Source organism: Chenopodium quinoa, unplaced genomic scaffold (genome assembly GCF_001683475.1).
Source record: "Chenopodium quinoa cultivar QQ74 unplaced genomic scaffold, ASM168347v1, whole genome shotgun sequence".
NCBI lineage: Eukaryota > Viridiplantae > Streptophyta > Magnoliopsida > Caryophyllales > Amaranthaceae > Chenopodium > Chenopodium quinoa.
The window spans coordinates 1,078,888-1,098,498 of record NW_018743828.1 but is presented as its reverse complement, the minus strand read 5'-3'; the positions used below and the strand labels follow the sequence as shown (position 1 = coordinate 1,098,498).

The window sequence follows — 19,611 nt, the reverse complement described above, 5'->3', positions numbered from 1 at the left end:
GTTTTTTTTTTTATTTATTCTATTCCATGATGTATAAATTAAATCTTACGATTCTCCCCATCAGGATACCGAAAATAACTTTCACACACAACATAAATTTAATCAGTAAAACACCAACGGCCTCTATAAGCTACATTCAAAATTAGATATCGAATATGCATGATCCACTCAGTAAACCAACGTGTATAGATTCACAAAAATAAACTGGCTAACCTAAGAACACCAGCAAAAGTTACTACTTCATTTTGTAACAGTATCAACTATCCCCATTCACAGAATCCTTGGCTTTATTCTTGTTGCCGTATCTTAACCCGGTTTCCTGCATTAATCCACCACCCAAAAAAACCATAATCAACACTAGTTTTACTACCAAATAAATGGAGAAAAATGGAAGGGCGTAAATCAGAAGAACTACCTGAGGATCAGGCATGGGTTTCCGCTTCTCAATGTACCTGTAAGGATCCGGCTTTGCAGCAGCAAGTGCAGCCTTTTCCTAGTTGATGAATTACCCAAAACAAATATGATTACAGGTCCATTAATAACACAAATTGACGCATGGTTTTATCACGGATATCTTACAGGCATCAATAACACTAATCATTGTAGGATTTTGTCACGAATATATTACTACATGTCCATCAAGTTTCATCAATAAATCTAATCAACCCATGATTTTGTTACATATATCTTACTACATGTCCATCAATAACACTAATTGATACATGATTTTATCAAGAATATCTTATGGGTTCATCTTTAGCACTAATCAACACATGATTCTGTCACGAATATCTTCCTACATGTCCACAACAATAATCAACGTGTGATTTTATCACGAATATCTTTTTTTTTTTTTTTTTTTTTTTTTGAAAAATTATCACGAATATCTTCAGTCTTCTTATTAAACAATTAGACAAAATACCAAAAAAAAACGATTATGGGACAACTAATTACACTAATAAACGCGTGATTATCAAATCGAAAAGAGAATGATACCTCCTGTTGACGCTTGAGTTCTTGAGAAGGTTTAATCCAGAGAAAATAGGCCATAGTACCAGCTACTATCCAAGCTGCAAAATTGGAACCACCTCGTAAACCTCCCGTCGCATTTCCCACGAAAGACCTCACATTTCCCAATCTTCTTCTCCATTCATTCCTCATTTCTTCGATTTCCAATTTTTAAATTGGATTATTTTCCCCAAATCAAATTATTAATTGATCATTCACAAACCCCTCCAAATTTCCAGCAAATCAGATTATTTCTGAGCAGATTCCAATTATTTCTGGGATTGTAAGAAAATGGTTGGATTAATATTTAACTGTAACTAAGTTGTAGAATATCGTGAAGAACAAGAAGGAAACCGAAACTTGATATACTTAGAAACCAACAAGTATTTGGTGATCCATAAATTGGCCACGTTTACATACTACTGTGGAAGTGTGGGCTGCTTTGTTTTCACCATTGTTTATGGGCTTTGGCCTCTGCTTAATTAAGGCTATCTGGTTTCAGAGTCATTTGACTTGGGTCGGATTGGGTTGAATTGGATTGGATCGGATGATTTGAATTCACCACCTTAAGTTTAAACTAAAAGGTTTTAGCCATTACATGCTATTTAATACAGATATTAATAATAGAAATAATGCAGTAACTCGGGAGATCGTTCAGGCCTAAAAAATGGGTTTTTTTTTTAAAGGACGAACAAAGATTAATCATTCAAAATAAGAGTATCCATGTGTACATAAGGGGAGATCTCTAAAAGAACACTATTCTCTCAAATTTGCTCTACACCATATGGAATAAATCTTGCAAGGTTGTGAGCCACTTCGTTCCCTTCCCTGTAAACATGTGACCAGCTCACTTGTTCGAAAGCTGAACCCAAGTTCATTGCATCACATAGAACAACATCTATATCTGTCAAATGAGTAGCTCCTTTCACCAACCGGTTTGTAACACCCTAGAAATTCCTTTCCTTTAAAATACGTGTTTTGCTCTTTTTCAATACGAAATAGGAAATTCTAAAACGTTACCACTACCGTGACAACGGCTAAGACAATTATCAAAGACACACAGCACAAAACTATCTTTAAAAACCATTTAAAATAAGTCAACTTGAAAAGCCAAACCAAACGAAAGTAAAGTCAAACAAAGTCAACCTACAACTTGGAACCATTATAGGCCCTTAATAAAAACGATTTAAATAGTTAAAACCTTTGCATTAGTATCACATGCAAAATACACGATAATCAAAGCAATAAACCATATCATATTCTTATGGAAAACTAAATATGATTCGCTCTTCACTCATGCCCATCATGAATGTGCTTCATTACCTGAAAAGGTTCACTTCACTTTGTCCACCCTACTCGCCCTTAGAAATGGGTCGTCGTAGGGCCAAGATAGAGACAAAGTCAAACAAACATATAACACACAATCAACAATGTTGAGTACATAAGCGTAAATAGTACACACTAACATGCTTTAAACCTATCAATACACGACTTACCTTGTTGAACCTTTTTACAAGCACACAACACAACCAACCATTAGATAGATAAATAAATTGCTTGTAACACCCCCAAATTACACTCTAATAATAATAATAATAATCCAACTTTAGGAAGTAACTTGGGAGCATTACCGCGCACGTGATTACGTAAGGCTTTTCAAAACAGAGACTTGCAGCGAAGAAAATACATACTTAACTTTTATATTTTGATAATAATAGTAATAATAGCTTTCAAAATTGAACCATATGAGAACTGTCCATACATAACGTCAACCATGAAACCTAGACTACATGATTATCGCCCTTCATCCCCATTGCCACATTTAGATCACGTCGAGTCATCATCACCTATCTACTTATCATAATGATAAGTAGGGCCAAGCCAAAACAAAAGAGAAATACGTATTAGCAAAACGCTAAGTCTATACCAATGCTAGATACGTAAAATCAAGTTATTTAATTAAGCATGCTTTCGTAAGATTTAGCATTTATAAATAGCATTTATTCAAACCTTCCATAAATAGAAACATCACATTAAGAAATGTTTAGAAACATTCCAAAAATTATCACATTTCAAAATCAACGACTTTCCCAAAATAGATTCCAATAGAAATGGAAGATCAATATTTTCGTAAACCATTTTTCCACCTAAGTGTGCACACCCCCCAAGCTAGTAACTCCTTACATAGTGCTATCATGGGGAAAGACTAGGTCATACATAGTCCATAGTTTTCAATTTTATCTTCACATAGTGAGAGTCATAAAAATCCAATATATATATATATTTGATAAGTCAACCTTCCAATTCCCATGAATGGGATTTCAACAACATTTGCTCTTTAAAATAAATTTGAATTCAAGTATGTGTACAAACAACTTTTAGAACATTGAAATTATTTCTAAAGATCAAACAGTAAAACATTTCACAATATTCATTTCATAAACATTCATAAATCCTTGTTCAACATTCAAACATATTTCATCATTCAAAACACAAAACACATTTGTATAAAATCACATATTTAAAGATCTAGCTACGAGTACGTACCTTCATCTTTACAACTATTCCACCTAGATTTACAACCACGAACTATCTCCTAAATAAACATTACATGGAGTATTTTAAATAAGAATCAAATATGAAACCTTAAAAAAAATCATAAATTGAATATAGATATTAGTTTTGAAAGACTAACCGCAAAACAATATATAGTAGCAAAGCTCACGAGAAGGTTCACGTTGAAAAGAAGAAGTCAAATCTTGCAGAAGCCATATCTCATAGTATATAACTCCTAATTTGGTGATTCTTGAACCTAACCTCAAGGATGTTTTGAGAGGAACAACTTTGTCTCAAACAAAAGGCTAAAAATGATTGTAAGTGGTTAAAAAATGGCCTGGAACATATACGGGGTGAAGTAGTACGAGAATGGGAGGAAGAAAGAAGAAAAGAAGGATGAAGCTTAAGAGCAAGAGACTTTTGGATTAAAATGGCTAAACTTTGGTTCTATTTATAGAGTTGAGAACTTGGGGGTAAAGTATTCAAGCTTGTAGAGGAAGTTTATGAGGTCATGCTATTGACATCATGTATGATGTCAACAACTTGGAGGTCAGGTATTCAAGCTTGTAAAGGAAGTTTGTGACTTTGGTCATGCTTTAGGAGTAAGAAATGGACTTAGGTCCTTTGCCTTGGAGCAAAGAAATACTCAAAGTAGAAAAATCATATATTTGGATACTAAATTCCCGGCTTAAACGGGTTTAAAAAAATACGGGGTATTACATTGCTTATTTAATTTGATTACGCATCGAACGGGTTTCCCACCAAATTCCCGCTCCAAAGAATTGGGGTAAACTACACCGATAGCTAATTGGGTAGGCAAATGTCACATGAAGTGACGAACGTCCTGCGCATATAATAAAAAAGAAAATACAGCGCCCTGTACTGAGCTAATGAAGTGACGAACGTCCTGCCCGTTAGAAGCTATGGTTAAATATAATTAAAACCCCATAACTCCCCCATATGTTTATATACGTTTCAAGAGTTTTTGTGCGTAATCTCTTTCACTTTACGTTGTGATGTGTCTATTTTATATAGTATTTTACCCCCGTCCCTTGGTCATAATTAGTAGTGTTTTTGGCTCTTTAGAGCCACTTTTATTACTAATTGGTGTTTTCTAGTGTTTTTGTAGATTTGGTTGACTTTTGCAGGGATTTATGCTTTTGGAGTATTTTCCCGAGATATTTTGGAGCAATCACGAGCATTGGAGAAACACGACCAGATTCCATAGCCCAGGGCCGGTTAGAGCCATTCGAACCGGTGATTAAGGGCTCGGTATAGGTGATACCGGGGCATTTGGACCGAGTATTCAAGACCGGAAGAGGAAACCCAGATTGACTCGAAGAATTGGAGCCCAATCGTAGTCCAAATAGTGGCCCAAGTGAACCGCCCGGCCAAAGAGGCTGGCGCCCGGAGGCGCGCCCGGCCGGGCGGGAGAAGCTAAGGCTGGCGCCCTGTGACGCGCCCGGCCGGGCGCGAGTTTAGTATTAAGGAGCAAAAAGGCGCGCCCGATCGGGCGCGTATATTTCTTAGGAGACGATTAGCGTCGTTTTAATTTGTTTTAGTTTAGGATTTTGTACGGAGTATAAATACTCCTCCGTAATACGATTTATGGGGATCTCTTGGCTTTCTCTCTCTTTTTACTCTTTCTTTACTCTCTTAATTGTTCTCTTATATTTCTTTCTCCTAAACCTTTGTTCTTAATCTACTCTTAATTCCAGATTTATTTTGGTAACGATTTCTCTTCTCTTAATCTTAGTTGTTTATTTTATTCCTTTCATCATGACTTATTTTATTGCTTTGATTAGTTTAGTTTTTAATATGTGCGAGTAGTTTTATTTCTAGGGATTATGGGGATCCATAAATAATATGAAGGGGTAATTTGTTGTTGTTGATTATCAATGTGATGAGTGACATTTATGTCACTCATAAGGAGTAGTTTTAGAGTCTTTTCCGTGTTTATTTTCTCTTATTTTCCCTTTCTTTCTCTTGTTTTCTCTTAATAACATTTCTTGTTTTTTTGGTAATTTTGTCGTGTTTTAGTTCTTTTCGTAGTTTTTATTAGAATTAGTTTATTTTCGTATTTTATTTGCTTTTGATTTGTTATATTTCGTTCTTTATTTTTCCTTGAAAGTATTCTAATTTTCTTTTATTTATTTTAATTAGTTTTGAGTCTATTTTATTTCACTTTATTTTCTTGTATAGTTTTTGTTTAGTTTTTATTAGTTTTAAGTTTATTTTGTTATTTATTTGATTTTATTTACTTGTATAGTTTTATTTAATTTTTATTAGTTTAGTGTTATTTCTCTTTTTCACTTTTACTTTATTTTATTCCTAATTTATTTATTTCATTTTTATTTGTCTTGATTTCTCCTCGGTTTTGTGTTTAGGGTCCCGAGTTTCATGTCAAGTGAGTTCGAAGTTCGGGGACGAGTGAAAGTGTGCAATTCTTTACTTTGATGGTTGTTGCCCACCTCTTATCCATCACCCCACCTCCTTAACCTCCACCACACCAGTTCCCTTGCTCCCTGCACCACCGCCCACCAATGACCACCACTGCTGCCCCCTTCACAACACAAACCAGCAGCCTCACCAGCCACTCAACATCCACTCACCAGCCATGCCACCTTCAACACCCCGCAATTGCACCACCAACAACAGAAACCACAGCACTTTCCACCACCAATCCACACCACCACTCACCTCCATTTCCCCTGCTCCAATCCGCACCAACACCCCGTAACAGCCACCATCACAATTCCCTCTCCTTCACTAACGCATCTGACCACCAACGCTGCAACCCCGCAAACACCACACACACCAGCACCACCAGCCGCAACAGCGCACACCACACACCACCACTCACCTCCATTTCCCCTGCTCCGCCACCACAATCAACCACAGCAGCCACTCAATTTCAGCCACCAATTAACCTCCTCCTTCCACTCACACCACCTGACAACAGCAGCCACTCACCAACTCCCCGTAACAGCAACACCATCGTCAACAACCAGCAACAATTAAGCAATTCGCCCCCCCCCAATCGACCCAAAAATCAGAGCAAATCACAAATTAATCAAGTTCGAGCAAACCAATAAGAGTTCGGCCGAACATCGAGTCATAGGCTTTGGGGGTTTTGTTATTCAAAGAGGAGTGGTCGAACATACCCATGGTTCGACCGAACCAACCCCGTAGTTCGGTTGAACCAACCATCGGTTCGATCGAACCATTTCACGAGACTCGCACATGATGTTTAATGAAGATCGAACGGCCTTGATTGATGCTCAATGATAAGAGATGATGATTGACGATGGTGATTTAATGATAATGGTTAATGATGGTGGTATGATGATAAAAAAATTAGAGCAGCCATGAAGATCGAAGAAGGGGAAATGGGAGGTCTGATTGTTTTTGGTGGGGATCCGTGGGTTTATTTTATTTTTATTTCTTTTTCTTTTCCCTTTTCTTATTTTCTTTCTTTTATTTTTATTTTTATTTTAGTTTCTGAATTTTTTTACTTTTCCTTTTCAATTTATTTTATTTTATTTTCTTTTTCTATTTTTCCTAGTTTTATTAAGTTAGTATATATATCCATTTTTGGGGTAATTTAGAGAGGACATTGAATAACTATCGATTCTACTCTTTAATTAGTTTTAGGTTAGGTTAGGATTAGTATTCATTGGTAGAGAGAGAAAGTGTGGTTTTCTTCATTAATGAACTTGGATTTTGAAGAAGGAGCTTGTTCAATCCTTTGTAGACCTTCATCTTCAATTAATGAGCAATCTCTTACTCTTTCTCTTTACCTTTGTTTTTTATTTTGCTTATTTGCTTTTATTTTTCTTCTTTGCTTATTAATCATGCTGATGCTTATTGATTTGATGATTGATATTGTTTTCAACATGATTTGTGAGTAGTCACCTAGCCAAGGGTGTGGGGATGGTGTAGTTGCTAATTGTTCATGCTTTTAATGTTGGGGTTATGTTAATGGTGATTAAAGTCTTTGCATGCTTGATATTCTTTGGTCTTTCTTGCAAGTGCACATTGTTAGTTGATCAAAGATGAGTCTTTACTAACAAGTAATGGAAGTTGACTTAGTTGAGATTCATTACTATCGATTGTTATTTAATAGTACCTCCTAGTATATGGTTCTAATGTGGAAACATAGAGGCTATGTTAGGAGAATCCAATTGACCCCGGAAGGCGGCTAGATTAGACCCTTTACTTCGATATTCATGCATGTTTAGTTTACCATTGATATGCTACTTTGTTATTGTATGGTCAAGCGTCAACTTCACCTACTCATTTCCCTTGGTGCCTTAATGTTTTATTTCTTGTTTTAGCATCTTTAGACTTTAGTTTATTTATCTCCTATTCCGGACTAGCTTAATTGCCAATAACATTTGGTGGTGTTTATCCGTTCTCTGTGGTTCGACCCCTATGCTTGCCTTATACTCGTATTAGGTTTGTTTAGGTTGTATAAATTCTATTTGATCTAGGGATAGACAATTGACGACACGTTTATTCCCTTGTCACAATGCTAGATTAATTTCCTATTGATTGATTTAATGCTCTGTGACTAGATTAGGCCTATCTTTTATGCATGAGTTTGACAACATTGATTCGAGATTCGAGAGATGAGAGTTGATGTTTAAGTCTAGTTTCAATAGGCAGATTAATTTATAAATGGTTAAGTCGAGATTTGAGAGATGAGATTTAATACCGGTAAATTAATTGTGTGATTGTAATACGTAGCGAAATCCCTTTACAATCTGGTTAATTGATGCATTGATGATTGACTATTATTGATTATTGGTATTGCATGATAATTTCTTATTGAATTGTTTTAACGTTTTACAATTGCGGCTTGTAAAAGTATAGCAATATTAAATTGATGAATCGAGCAGATGTTGATTTGATATTAAAGGCTATTTTCAATAAGAACTTAGATCTAGTAAATTGCGAAAGCCTGTTAGATCTATGTTGATTAATAAATTGCGAGAGCCTGTTAATGGCGTTATTTATGCAATGTCAATGATTGATTACTATGTTTTACCCTGGAGTATTATTTATTGGTGAACCTATGCCCTAGATCCTTTTATATAATGTTTTCTCCCTATTCTCAATCTTAGTAGTTTAGTTTCTTATTCGAATATAAATATTGGTTACTTAGATAATTTAGATTATAATAATTAATTAGGAGTAAAAAGACTTGTTTCCCTGTGGAGATCGACCCTACTTCCCTATCTGCTTTAGTTAGAGGACTTAGGAATTATTTTTGATTAGGGGTACGACTTTACCCTGTCAAAATTTGGCACCGTTGCCGGGGAAACAGTTTTATTTTTATTTCTGATTGTTTTTGTAGTCTAGTTTATTTTCTTTTTGTCTCAGAGAACATTAGTTCTCTGAGGCAAATTTCATATTTGCTTCTAGTTTTTGTTTATGACCAGGTGTTCCAGATCAGGGTACAGATCGAACGTTCCTTCCATAGACAGAAAAATTTCTACAAGCAAATCCTGGCGGATTCTGGTGATAATAACAATAATCACCGCAATCCTCCGACTGGTTCTAGCGATTCAGAGACATCATCAGACGCAGAATCAGAGATGACGGCTCCAAAGAAGCTTAGTGATTACTCATAACCCAAGCTTACAGATTTTCCACATCTCACCCCTTCTCCGGCTCTTGATGGGGTTCAATTCGAAATTAAGCCTCAATTTATAACGATGATAGAGAGGAAGCAATTTAGTGGAGCCAAGGGTGAAGACCCGAATCTTCACATTGCCGACTATTGTTAATATTGTAACACCATCAGGCAAGCCGGGGTCACTCAAGACCAAATCAGGGAGATTCTCTTTCCCTTTTCTTTAACTGGAAAAGCTAAATTGTGGTTTAATGGATTAAATAGAACTGCACTTGGTATAACTGACTGGGAAACTCTTGTTTTGAATTTCTATAATAAGTATTATCCTGCAGAGAGAACAACCGTACTACGGAGTGCGATCCAGAACTTTTCCCAAGAAGCCAATGAATCTTTATATGAGGCTTGGGAGAGGTTCAAGGACTTACAAAGAGAATGCCCTCACCATAATTTAGCGCAATGGCAGTTAATCCAAGCCTTTTATAACGGCATTGTAAATTCCTCTAGAATAATTTTAGATTCTGCAGCTAGTGGGAGATTTATGAATCTTAATGTTGATGATGCAGGTCAGGTTATTGAAGATATGACAATACACAATTCCCAATATGGGAATCCTAGAGGATTTGCTAACAAGGGGAAACATAGTGTTGACTCTGTATCCTTTTTACAAGCTCAGCTGACCTCTATTTGCCAAAAATTAGATAATCTTAGCTCTGCTAACGTAGCTAATGTTTCTGCGATTAATAATAATTCTAATGAGGCTTTCTGTGAAAATTGTGGTATTGTAGGTCATTGGGAGCAAGATTGCAGGAGTTCCGTGGAGCAAGTTAATGCCTTCCAAGCTTATAGGCAGAATAACCTATACTCCAACACCTACAATCCTGGGTATCGGAATCATCCGTACCTTTCCTACCGGAGCACTAATGTTCAAAATCCACCACCACAAGAACCACAGGCGCCGCAGCAACAGCAACAGAAATATTATCATCCCAATGCTAGCCAGAAGAACCAACCACAACAAACCTCCTCATCTTCTGACCCTTCTATGAGGAAATTAGAGCAATGTTGGTTAATATGCAAAAGCACATGGAGAGTAGAGATGAGACAATTGATCAAATTCTAGCGCATAATAAAATCGTAGATAATCAAATTGCGCAACTCTCCGCTACTCTACAAGCCCGCCAACAGGGAGCTCTGCCGGCACAACCAACCCGGCCTACGGATCAAGCATTTGCAATTACTCTAAGGAGTGGTTCAAACTATGAAGGGCCCTCTATGCCCAGAGTTGATGAATCTGTTTTATTAAATAATGCTAATCTTAATTCCGTTAAACTAAACAATGTAGTTGATAGCCCTGCAGGGCTAAAGGATAGTACTAACATATCTAATTCTACATTGCAGGGTACGACTCCAGAGAAGGTGGCTACTCCAGACAAGAGTAATAATGCTCCAAAGCCAATATCAAACTTCCATTCCCCAATCGTCAATTGAAGACAAGATTGGATAAGCAGTTTGGTAAGTTCCTGGAGGTGGTAAGGGATTTGAAGGTAACAGTTCCCTTCACTGAATTAATCACACAAATCCCCTCGTATGTAAAATTTATGAAAGAAATATTGACGAGGAAAAGGTCTATTAGTGAGGTAGAGACAGTAGCTTTCACTGTAGAGTGTAGTGTCGTACTTTAAAATAAGTCTCCACCTAAATTAAAAGATTCGGGTAGTTTTTCTATCCCTTGTCATATTGGAAATCTCTTGATTGATAATGCATTATGTGATTTGGGTGCTAGTGTTAGCGTCATGCCACTATTTGTGTGTTCTAAGTTGAATATGGGTAAATTAAAAGCTACCAATATAACTCTACAAATGGCCGACCGTTCTTTCAAATACTCTTTAGGTGTTTTAGAGGATGTCCCCGTTAGAGTAGGTAAATTTTATATACCTGTAGATTTTGTTGTTCTTGATATGGCTGAGGATATGAAAACCCCAATTATTTTGGGTAGACCATTCCTTAACACTGCAGGAGCAGTCATAGATGTAAGAAGTGGTAAGTTAACATTATCAGTAGGGGATGATAAAGTTGTTTTTAATCTGAATAATGCCCCTAAAATCCCCATGACTGAGGAGAAATGTTTCAGTGTTAATGTGGTTGAAAATTATTCTAACAAGCCCCAAGCTCTTGAAAAAGATCCCTTGGAGGCGGTATCTCGTGTTGCATCCTTTTCAGATGAGATAGACAAATTGCAGAAGGAAGTCGATGCAATAGAAAGAGCGCTTTACACTGTTGGTCTTGGTTTCGAGGATGAACAGGTGGAACCGATCGAGCAAGTTGTGCGAATCGAGCCTACGGTAAGTGTTCCTCCAGATCGAGTTGCAAGTGTTGAACGCAATGACAATTTGAAGCAACCTTCAATCGAAGAAGGATTTTTAGTGCGTAACATTGAAGATCCCCCAGTCCAAGTCAAGGAGGATCCACCAGATAAGGTGATTTGGCGTCCCACAGGTTATGTTAGGAAGCCGCATCGCAGCCTGAACACCGCTAGACCGGGTGAGAAACCACCCGATCAAGCGTTAGGCCAAGGGTCCTAGATATTGTACTTGGTAAGAAGGTCGTGCGGGACCTAGATAAACCAGCGCTTTGCGGGAGACAACCCGTATTTTTAATGCTTTTTAGACTAGTTTTTCTTTCCTTTTTCTTATGAGATGAGAGATGAGGGAATGTAATGAGTTTTATGAGTGTTTGTACAAGTTTGAAGGAAAAGAGTTAGCCAAATTTTGGAGAAACGAAGAAATAGTAATTGGACGATTTAGCCTCGGGCCCGATCGGGCGAAGCTCACCCGACCGGGCGCGAGAGCTAGGGTTTAAAAATAAGTAATTTCGCCCGACCGGGCGCGAAACTCATCGTATACGGACTAAATTGTCCGCCCGATCGGGCAAGCCTCGCCCGACCGGGCGCGAGAAGGGCGAAATTTTGGAGCTACAGATCGCCCGATCGGGCGAAGGGCGCCCGACCGGGCGCGAGATCATGAGAAAATCTTAACATTAGATCGCCCGACCGGGCGATGGGCGCCCGACCGGGCGCGAGAGTTGGGCAAAATGCACAACTTAGATCGCCCGACCGGGTGAACGGCGCCCGACCGGGCGCGAGAGCTTAGCAAAATAAAAATATCAGATCGCCCGACCGGGCGCGAGTGGCGTTCGCGTCTTCTTCTTCTTTCTTTTCTTCTTTCTTTCTTCATTTCTTCTTTCCTCCATTACTTTCTCTCTCTAAAACTCAAATTCTCTCTACCTTCTCTCTAAGATTTCACCTCCATCTCTCACCCAAATTCAGAACTCTTTACATATTTGTGATCCTCTCTTCATCCTCTACATTCCCATATAAAAAAATTTCAGTTTTAATTCAATAAATTTTCAAACCCATTTCCTGACATGGCTTCAAAGAAGGCTAGGTCCATTTTTGGTAGGACCTCCAGTTCGAGGGAGGAATACGACCCAGACTTGCAACTTCCGTACTGGCCGACGATCCGGATTGCAAGCCGAGAGCAAAAGGAGCGGCTACAGCACTTAATCGGTCGTGAGGTAATTCCTTCTCGGTGGCTACACCGCTCTACCCTAGAATCATTTGGTTTGTATGATTTTGTAAAACGATTTTTGAATGACATTGGCATGAGAAAATTTGTTGATATGCACTATCCTACTTTCCGAGAACTTACTTGTGAATTTTTGTCTACTTTCCATGTTGTTAGTAGTAGAAATGGGCCAAATTTATTTTTCAGGTTGAACAATAGAAATATTAGTTTAACTTTTGTAGAATTTTGTAAAATCTTTGAATTAAATTATGAATTATCTCACCAATGGCATGCAGACTATAAAATGGGTGACATATATAATGCTTTGCCTGGTTTGCCTACCCCCGACCCCTAACATGCTAGTACCAAACCTATTCACCACCCTGTCCCAAAAATCTGGCAAAGATTTGCGGGTTTGTGTTTTTTAGGTAGGGTCGAGCCCTATAATGCCCAATCTAACGAACTAGCTGTCATAGGACACTATGTGTATGGGTACGGGCAATTGAACATAGGCAGGTTTATAGTTCACCATTTGAGTAGGCATGCCACGGTCAGCACCACATCCAAGACCCCTATCCGTTTAGGTGGCCTTATCACTCGAATAGCAGTGAAAAAGGCCGGTTTTATAGTGGACAGACCCCACCAGCTGACTAACTGTGGATAAGATACCTATATGACTGCTAGGTATTTTAAGGAGTTGGGGTGGGTTAGACCGGATAGCGAGCAGACACCCTTTTGGTGTATTCGGACTGGGAGCGAGCAACCTTTGCCCATTTTTCCCCTACCCAGTCCTGACTTGACAGCCTTTCCCCCAGGGCAACCTTCTTACACTTATGATGTTTTAGTTGCCAACGCTATGGGGCAGGCACCACCACCACCAGTTCCACCACCCCATCCTCAGCCCGAGGTGGCTTTCTCTCCACCTCGTATGTCTCACTCCGTCCCTCATGTTGACTCTGACCCAGTTTAGGATCTTCAGAGTATAGGTCAGGCCTTAGGACGTATAGAGCATTCCCATACTGACCTTAGGAGGATGGTAGGCTCCTTAGACCAGAGGTTAGGGTACCTAGAGAGGAACCAGGGTAGAGCTCTCTACCCTATGTACGATGATTATGCTCATCGGGGCAACATTCCCGACGACGCTATTCACCCTGACTGGTTTCAGCCTCCACCCCAGGGATACGATAGGGATCCCACTGCCCGTGGTATTTACACTGACTATTCTTCATTCTACGGGTACGGCCAGGACATTCCTTTCGGGGGACCGGCGAGGGGGAGTTTTCATGCTGATTATTTTGCAGGTAGCACTTCTGGTGCAGGTGGTGCAGGTGGCAATGGAGGTGTGGGTTTCGGCTCGATGGATGAGGATGATCAGGACTAGCTATGCTGGGCTAGTTCCCGAGCCAATGAGGACATTGTCTGATTCTGGCTTGGGGGAGATTTTGATTTGGTATTTTTCTTTTTCTTTTTTCTTTTATTTTTGGTCTTTCTTTCTAGGTTAGTTTTATTGATTTCTTATATAAAAAAAATACAAAAAAAATTGAAAAATAAAAAAAATCCAAAAATACGTACCAATGAATTGTAAATTATGCTTCCCTGTGCCCCTTACTTGAGAAAATTGTTTTGATCCTTGGTATTTGATGATGGGCATTGTGGATTAGTTGATCATGATTTGATATTTGATTGCCTTGAAACCTTAACATGCGTCAATTTTGTCCAACTACTTGTGAATATAGTGCTTGACTAGTTGATTTGGTAAGGAATGTGTGATAGTTCCTGGTATGTCAATGAATTTGAGTTTTGGTTTGCAACTATTAGTAATATTTATATGATTCATTGTTATGCACATTGAGGAGGACGAAGGCATTTGTTCTTTTAGGTAGCCTCCAGATATTGTAGATACATTTGTTCCCTTCTTGCTAACCATGTTGTTGCCTTGACTTTTTGTTGTTTATTAGCCATATTACAAGCCTATTTTGCCCCATTGGTTACTAGTCCCAAGCTTGGCTTGGGGGAGCTATTAGTGAGTGAGGTGAGGGAGTTTGTAGTGTGCTTATTATTTGCACAATTTGGGTGGGTTTTGAGAAGTTATTTTGTTGTTGATCATGTTTATTTTTGATGAGTTTGAGAGTTATATTTTCTTGAAAAAAAATAAAGCATGATATTATGAAAAAAAAGAAAAGTTCAAAGAAAAAATGTGGAAAAAATAAGTGAACTTAGAAAGAAAAAAATGTTCAAATGTTCTAGTTGGAGGTTGATCAAAAGAAAAATGATAGAGCTTCAATGAAAAAATATTCAAGTTTGAAAATAAAGTTTGTTTATTCACTCTATTTCTTCATTATTATATTTTTATGAGTGAAATTGTAAGAGTTGAGATTATTTATTATGATTGGAGTATATTTGGTTGATGTTAGAGTTGGTTATGTAGGAGATGTATGATCATTATTTATTTTGATCATGGGTTTTATTAGGATATGGCTCCTTTAAGCATAGCTTTTCTCTCACTTATTTCCAAATTTATCCTACCCTTTACCCTAGCCTTACATTACAAGATTTAAAGACCTTCCGACCTTTGTGCATAGAATTGTATGAATGTGAAAGTGTTGTTTATCAATACAAGTTATGATTTGGCATATTTCGAGTCGACTAGTAGGATTGAGCGTTCATTGTTTTATACACACGAGAGTGTGAGTTGGGAGGGCATTTTTCACATAAAGGGGTTGGATGGAGAGCGATCGAGTACATCTTTTACTCGCCACAAAAATGAGAGTTGAGTGCATGAGCACTAGTCTTGAATTCTATATGCTCTTGTGGTTTGCTCTGTTTGACAATTGTTAGGGAAGATTGGTAATTAGATGGATTTGATTGGTTGATTTTGAAACATGTTTATTTGATTTACCCTGAATCGTTTGTGCTTGATTTTTACTTTTGGGGTGAAGTATATTTATTGATTCATTGATGAAATCTTTGCTTAGGGACAAGCAAAGGTTTGGCTTGGAGGAGTTTGATGTGTCTATTTTATATAGTATTTTACCCCCGTCCCTTGGTCATAATTAGTAGTGTTTTTGGCTCTTTAGAGCCACTTTTATTACTAATTGGTGTTTAAAGATCTAGCTACGAGTACGTACCTTCATCTTTACAACTATTCCACCTAGATTTACAACCACGAACTATCTCCTAAATAAACATTACATGGAGTATTTTAAATAAGAATCAAATATGAAACCTTAAAAAAATCATAAATTGAATATAGATATTAGTTTTGAAAAACTAACCGCAAAACAATATATAGTAGCAAAGCTCGGGGGAAGGTTCATGTTGAAAATAAGAAGTCAGATCTTGCAGAAGCCATATCTTATAGTATATAACTCCTAATTTGGTTATTCTTGAGCCTAACCTCAAGGATGTTTTGAGAGGAACAACTTTGTCTCAAACAAAAGGCTAAAAATGATTGTAAGTGGTTAAAAAATGGCCTGGAACATATACGGGGTGAAGTAGTACGAGAATGGGAGGAAGAAAGAAGAAAAGAAGGATGAAGCTTAAGAGCAAGAGACTTTTGGATTAAAATGGCTAAACTTTGGTTCTATTTATAGAGTTGAGAACTTGGGGGTCAAGTATTCAAGCTTGTAGAGGAAGTTTATGAGGTCATGCTTTTGACATCATGTATGATGTCAACAACTTGGAGGTCAGGTATTCAAGCTTGTAAAGGAAGTTTGTGACTTTGGTCATGCTTTAGGAGCAAGAAATGGACTTAGGTCCTTTGCCTTGGAGCAAAGAAATACTCAAAGTAGAAAAATCATATATTTGGATACTGAATTCCCGGCTTGCATATCAAAATCTTTTATAAAAAAAAAAACATAATTTTAACCAAATAATTTTCGTAAATAAAACTAAATAAAATTCTTTTGAGTCACTTTAAAGCATAATAATATTTATTATTAATAAACTATGATGTATTCAAGTCAAAACAAAATTAATAGTTCATTAAACGGGTTTAAAAAAATACGGGGTATTACATTGCTTATTTAATTTGATTACGCATCGAACGGGCTTCCCACCAAATTCCCGCTCCAAAGAATTGGGGTAAACTACACCGATAGCTAATTGGGTAGGCAAATGTCACATGAAGTGACGAACGTCCTGTGCATATAATAAAAAAGAAAATACAACGTCCTGTACTGAGCTAATGAAGTGACGAACGTCCTGCCCATTAGAAGCTATGGTTAAATATAATTAAAACCCCATAACTCCCCCATATGTTTATATACGTTTCAAGAGTTTTTGTTCGTAATCTCTTTCACTTTACGTTGTGATGTGTCTATTTTATATAGTATTTTACCCCCGTCCCTTGGTCATAATTAGTAGTGTTTTTGGCTCTTTAGAGCCACTTTTATTACTAATTGGTGTTTTCTAGTGTTTTCGTAGATTTGGTTGACTTTTGCAGGGATTTATGCTTTTGGAGTATTTTCCCGAGATATTTTGGAGCAATCACGAGCATTGGAGAAACACGACCAGATTCCATAGCCCAGGGCCGGTTAGAGCCATTCGAACCGGTGATTAAGGGCTCGGTATAGGTGATACCGGGGCATTTGGACCGAGTATTCAAGACCGGAAGAGGAAACCCAGATTGACCCGAAGAATTGGAGCCCAATCGTAGTCCAAATAATGGCCCAAGTGAACCGCCCGGTCAAAGAGGCTGGCGCTCGGAGGCGCGCCCGGCCGGGCGGGAGAAGCTAAGGCTGGCGCCCTGTGACGCGCCCAGCCGGGCGCGAGTTTAGTATTAAGGAGCAAAAAGGCGCGCCCGATCGGGCGCGTATATTTCATAGGAGACGATTAGCGTCGTTTTAATTTGTTTTAGTTTAGGATTTTGTACGGAGTATAAATACTCCTCCGTAATACGATTTATGGGGATCTCTTGACTCTCTCTCTCTTTTTACTCTTTCTTTACTCTCTTAATTGTTCTCTTATATTTCTTTCTCCTAAACCTTTGTCCTTAATCTACTCTCAATTCCAGATTTATTTTGGTAACGATTTCTCTTCTCTTTATCTTAGCTGTTTATTTTATTCCTTTCATCATGACTTATTTTATTGCTTTGATTAGTTTAGTTTTTAATATGTGCGAGTAGTTTTATTTCTAGGGTTTATGGGGATCCATAAATAATATGAAGGGGTAATTTGTTGTTGTTGATTATCAATGCTAGATTAATTTCCTATTGATTGATTTAATGCTCTGTGACTAGATTAGGCCTATCTTTTATGCATGAGTTTGACAACATTGATTCGAGATTCGAGAGATGAGAGTTGATGTTTAAGTCTAGTTTCAATAGGCAGATTAATTTATAAATGGTTAAGTCGAGATTTGAGAGATGAGATTTAATACCGGTAAATTAATTGTGTGATTGTAATACGTAGCGAAATCCCTTTACAATCTGGTTAATTGATGCATTGATGATTGACTATTATTGATTATTGGTATTGCATGATAATTTCTTATTGAATTGTTTTAACGTTTTACAATTGCGGCTTGTAAAAGTATAGCAATATTAAATTGATGAATCGAGCAGATGTTGATTTGATATTAAAGGCTATTTTCAATAAGAACTTAGATCTAGTAAATTGCGAAAGCCTGTTAGATCTATGTTGATTAATAAATTGCGAGAGCCTGTTAATCGCGTTATTTATGCAATGTCAATGATTGATTACTATGTTTTACCCTGGAGTATTATTTATTGGTGAACCTATGCCCTAGATCCTTTTATATATTGTTTTCTCCCTATTCTCAATCTTAGTAGTTTAGTTTCTTATTCGAATATAAATATTGGTTACTTAGATATTAGATTATAATAATTAATTAGGAGTAAAAAGATTTGTTTCCCTGTGGAGATCGACCCTACTTCCCTATATGCTTTAGTTAGAGGACTTAGGAATTATTTTTTATTAGGGGATACGACTTTACCCTGTCACGTTGCTTACATATTTGTACACTTGGTGGTGACTCTTAATTTCTTAACCCATAACACCATCAATCATAATACATCTTGGCGTTAAATAACACCTTAAGTGTATAAAGCACCGCAAAAGTCTATCCATCGGTGTTTAGAACACCTTAAGTGCACATAGGCATCGCAATATATTTTATTCTTGTGTACTAAGACACTTGATAGCTCAATCCTCATGCTTAAAATATCAATAAAAATTATAGGCGAAATTGTCTTTAACAACATGAATTTTTATAAGGTGCAAGTAGCAATATGAACTTTGACTAATAGCTATAACAACATAAACTTCTTGATTAAGTGCATAAAATATCATAAATTAAGCTCTAGACCAAAATTTTTGTTGAAGATAGGGTATCTGTACTGTAGACACCCAAATGTGTCTCCCCAAAAACCAAACCCAGTGATGAATACTTTTAATTCCTAACTTGGAGTCGCTTTTCTCAAAAACATAAGACATGGTAGAACCACCAACTAAGATGTTACGGGAGTATGCAATTCCCGATGCTAGTTCAACCTCTGCAAGTATAGTAAGACCTTCTGTCCAAGCTAATAATTTTGAACTTAAGCCTGCTTTAATCCATATTGTTCAGCAAGATCAGTTTGGTGGGTCACCAACTGAATGTCCATTAGAACATTTAGCTAATTTTCTTGGAAAATGTGATACCATTAAGATAAATGGTGTAAGTGAAGATGCTATTAGACTTAGGTTGTTTTCATTTTCACTTAGAGATAAGGCAAGAAAATGGGTGTCCTCTAAATCATCTGATCCTTTTACCACTTGGACTTCTTTATCTCAAGATTTTCTAAATAAATTTTTCCCACATGCTAAAACGGCTAAATTGCACAA

At 37.4% G+C, this 19,611-nt stretch overlaps 1 protein-coding gene across 1 annotated transcript; it reads right to left on the bottom strand.

Moving 5' to 3' along the window:
* Positions 1 to 1,398, bottom strand: LOC110685551. The gene is made up of 3 exons (XM_021862099.1): positions 997 to 1,398; positions 416 to 493; positions 1 to 319 (listed from the first exon to the last, which is right to left on the bottom strand). The coding sequence occupies exons 1-3, from the start codon at positions 1,159 to 1,161 to the stop codon at positions 257 to 259; spliced, it is 306 nt and encodes a 101-aa protein (XP_021717791.1). The 5' UTR covers positions 1,162 to 1,398; the 3' UTR covers positions 1 to 256.
* Between the last annotated feature and the right edge of the window lie 18,213 nt (positions 1,399 to 19,611).

Excerpts from the sequence above, each read along its gene's own strand:
- LOC110685551 (XM_021862099.1), bottom strand. The coding sequence starts at position 1,161 with ATGAGGAATGAATGGAGAAGAAGATTGGGAAATGTGAGGTCTTTCGTG. Across the intron at positions 494-996 it reads AACTCAAGCGTCAACAGGAG|GAAAAGGCTGCACTTGCTGC; the intron begins GTATCATTCTCT and ends TTCATCAACTAG. Across the intron at positions 320-415 it reads AACCCATGCCTGATCCTCAG|GAAACCGGGTTAAGATACGG; the intron begins GTAGTTCTTCTG and ends GGATTAATGCAG.